This window comes from Octopus bimaculoides, chromosome 30, assembly GCF_001194135.2.
Source record: "Octopus bimaculoides isolate UCB-OBI-ISO-001 chromosome 30, ASM119413v2, whole genome shotgun sequence".
Classification (NCBI taxonomy): domain Eukaryota; kingdom Metazoa; phylum Mollusca; class Cephalopoda; order Octopoda; family Octopodidae; genus Octopus; species Octopus bimaculoides.
In genome coordinates this window covers 2,604,171-2,607,111 of record NC_069010.1, presented here as the reverse complement: position 1 = coordinate 2,607,111, position 2,941 = coordinate 2,604,171, and the positions used below count along the sequence as shown (strand labels likewise).

At 39.7% G+C, this 2,941-nt stretch overlaps 1 protein-coding gene across 1 annotated transcript in view; it reads right to left on the bottom strand.

Moving 5' to 3' along the window:
• LOC106878594 (centromere protein J) overlaps nucleotides 1-2,935 on the bottom strand; it is a 23,261-nt gene extending 20,326 nt beyond the window's left edge. The window contains exons 1-2 of the mRNA XM_014927850.2: nucleotides 2,850-2,935; nucleotides 728-886 (exon numbers count right to left, since the gene is read on the bottom strand). Coding sequence (XP_014783336.1) covers nucleotides 728-886; nucleotides 2,850-2,927 — 237 coding nt within the window. The 5' untranslated portion in view covers nucleotides 2,928-2,935. The remainder of the gene's footprint in view (nucleotides 1-727; nucleotides 887-2,849) is intronic.
• Nucleotides 2,936-2,941: the final 6 nt, after the last annotated feature.

Below are 2,941 nucleotides of genomic sequence, written 5' to 3'. Positions count from 1 at the left end.
TAATGCCGGATCTTTTTTAAAACGGGGGCCACATTTTTCATTAACGAAACACTTTGAAACTTGGAACACTGGTAGAATGTGTCATATAAAACATCTTTTTCTCTTAGTCTTCTTAAAAAAAAAAGAAATCCATAAATTATTCCATGTTAAAGTTGTCGTATTTCTGTAATTTCAACCAATCACTGACGTCCATTCAGCCGATATACATTAAGTGCCGACTACATAAACAAACGATTCTGAAACAATTAACCCTAACCCTAACCCTAACTCTAACCCTAACCCTAACCCTAGGGTTAGAGTTAGGGTTAGAGTTAGGGTTAGGGTTAGGGTTAAAGCAAATTTAAAATGAAAAAAGCAAATAAAACGAAGAATCGTTTGTTTATGTAGTCGGCACTTAATGTATATCGGCTGAATGGACGTCAGTGATTGGTTGAAATTATCGAAATAAGACAATTTTTTACATGAAATAAATTCGAATACAAAAATATTTTTCTGTTCTATAACACAAAATAGATAAGTATACGAAGTTTGAAAGTCTTTCGGTACCAAAAGCACTACGTAAAACATTAATGAAAAATGTGGCCCCCGTTTTAAAAAAGATCCCTAATGCCAACTGCTATACTCAGTGTACTGGTGGTTTTTATGTGGCACCAGCACCAATGCTCTGAATATACGTGCAAATACACATTGACAAATACATATTCCCAATAAAAAAAAAACAACTCACCTCTTCCCGTTCTAGCCGAAGTTTTTCCAAACTGGAGTTCTCCTTTTGAAATCGTGTTATCTCTTTCTCTAATTGTGCAAGTTTTTCTCTCAACAACTGAGATTGGGAGCCCTCTCGTGCTGGTGCCTGTGTTGCTATTTGCTGCTGTGACTGTTTTTCCTGCAAGAAAAAAAAAAAAAAGCGAGTTAGAAATGAAATCTCAGCATGTCCAAAACGAGTAGTTAATTATAATAATAATAATAATTATTATCATCATCATCATCGTTTAATGTCTACTTTCCATGCTAGCATGGGTTGGACGATTTGATTGAGTACTGGTGAACCGGATGGCTGCAGCAGGCTCCAATCTGATCTGGCAGACTTTCTACAGCTGGATGCCCTTCCTAATGCCAACCACTCTGAGAGTGTAGTGGGTGCTTTTACGTGCCACCGGCACAAGGGTCAGTCATGCGGTACTGGCAACGGCCACACTCAAAATGGTGTTTTTTACGTGCCACCTGCACAGGAGCCAGTCCAGCGGCACTGGCAACGACCTCACTCGAATGATTTTCTAACATGCCAGTAAGGCGACGCTGGTAACGATCACGCTCAAATGGTGCTATTTATGTGCCACTAGTACGGAAGCCAGACAGCTGCTCTGGCAATGATCACACTCAGACGGTGCTGTTAGTGCTCCACTGGCACAGGTGCCGGTCATCGAATATGGCTCAATTACGATTTCGATTTCATTTGCTCCAACAGGTCTTTGCAAGCAAAGTTTAGTGTCCAATGAAAGAGAGGTTGGCATGGGTGCCAGTCGTCGAATTTGGTTCGATTTCGATTTCAATTCACTTGCCTTAACAGATAATAATTTTTAGCAACAATTAAAATTACTTTTAGAGATAAAAGATATTTGAATATTTACACCTACACAACAGGTGCTTGCGTAGTATACTTAAAATCAGATGGACTGAACACATAAGCAATATGGAGCTATGGCAAAGAACGAATCAAGTTTTGATTAGGGAGCAAATATTTAAGAAAAAGTGGAAGTGGATTGGTAGCACAATTAGAAAGGACACACCAAATGCAGCGAAAAGCGCTTTACAGTGGAATCCAGATAGATATAGAAAGAGGGGTAGGCCTAAGAACTCGTGGCGTAGATCAACACAAAAGGAACTAGAGAAAGGGGGACATTCATGGCAGAGTATAAGTACAGAAGCGAGAAATTATGTGACTTGGAATTCAATTATAAGTGGCCTATACTCCGCATTGGAGGGTTAAAGGCAAGAAAGAAGAAGAAAACACCTACACAATGTTTTATTCAGTATGATTTGGGGTAGTTATTTGATGTCTTATTCCTGGATATGTGCATAGAACCAGTCTGGATAAGAACTAGTCATCTTTACACTGTGTATTTACAATATTCTCATCTAAACAATGTTTCAACCAGTTTGATCTGAGATAGTCATCAGGTGTCATCACCATTTAACAAACCAGTGTCGATGTGTTTACATACCCGTAACTTAGCAGTTCAGCAAAAGTGAATGATAGAATAAGTACCAGGCTTAGCAAAATACAGGTAGATACTAGAGTTGATCGGTTTGACTAAAATTCTTCAAGGTGGTGCTCCAGCCTGGCCACAGACTAGCACCTGATACAAGTAAATGTGTGTATATATATATGTGTGTGTGTGTGTATACATGTGCGCACACACACACACACACACACACACACAATTGTATAAGGCATTGGTGTGGCTGTGTGGTAAGAAGCTTGCTTTCAAACCACATGGTTCCGGGTTCAGTTCTACTGCGTGGCACCTTGGGCAAGTGTCTTCTACTATAGCCTCAAACCTACCAAAGCCTTGTGAGTGGATTTGGTAGACGAAAACTGAAAGAAGCCCATCATATGTGTGTGTGTGTGGGGGATGGTTGTCCTCCCACCACCGCTTGACAACCAGTGTTGGTGTGTTTACATCCCTGTAACTTAGCAGTTTGACAAAACAGACTGATAGACTGAGTAGTAGGCTTAAAAAAAAGTCAATTTGTTCGACTAAAAACCCTTCAAGGTGGTACTCCTGCATGGTCGCAATCAAATGACTGAAACAAGTAGAAGAATAAAAGAATATATATATACTTACGTCTTCTTTGGCGCTGTTTTGAGATTTGGTCTGAAGAGCAGGAAACAACTTACTAATAAGGGTCGATGTTGGTGGCATTGATACTGATGATG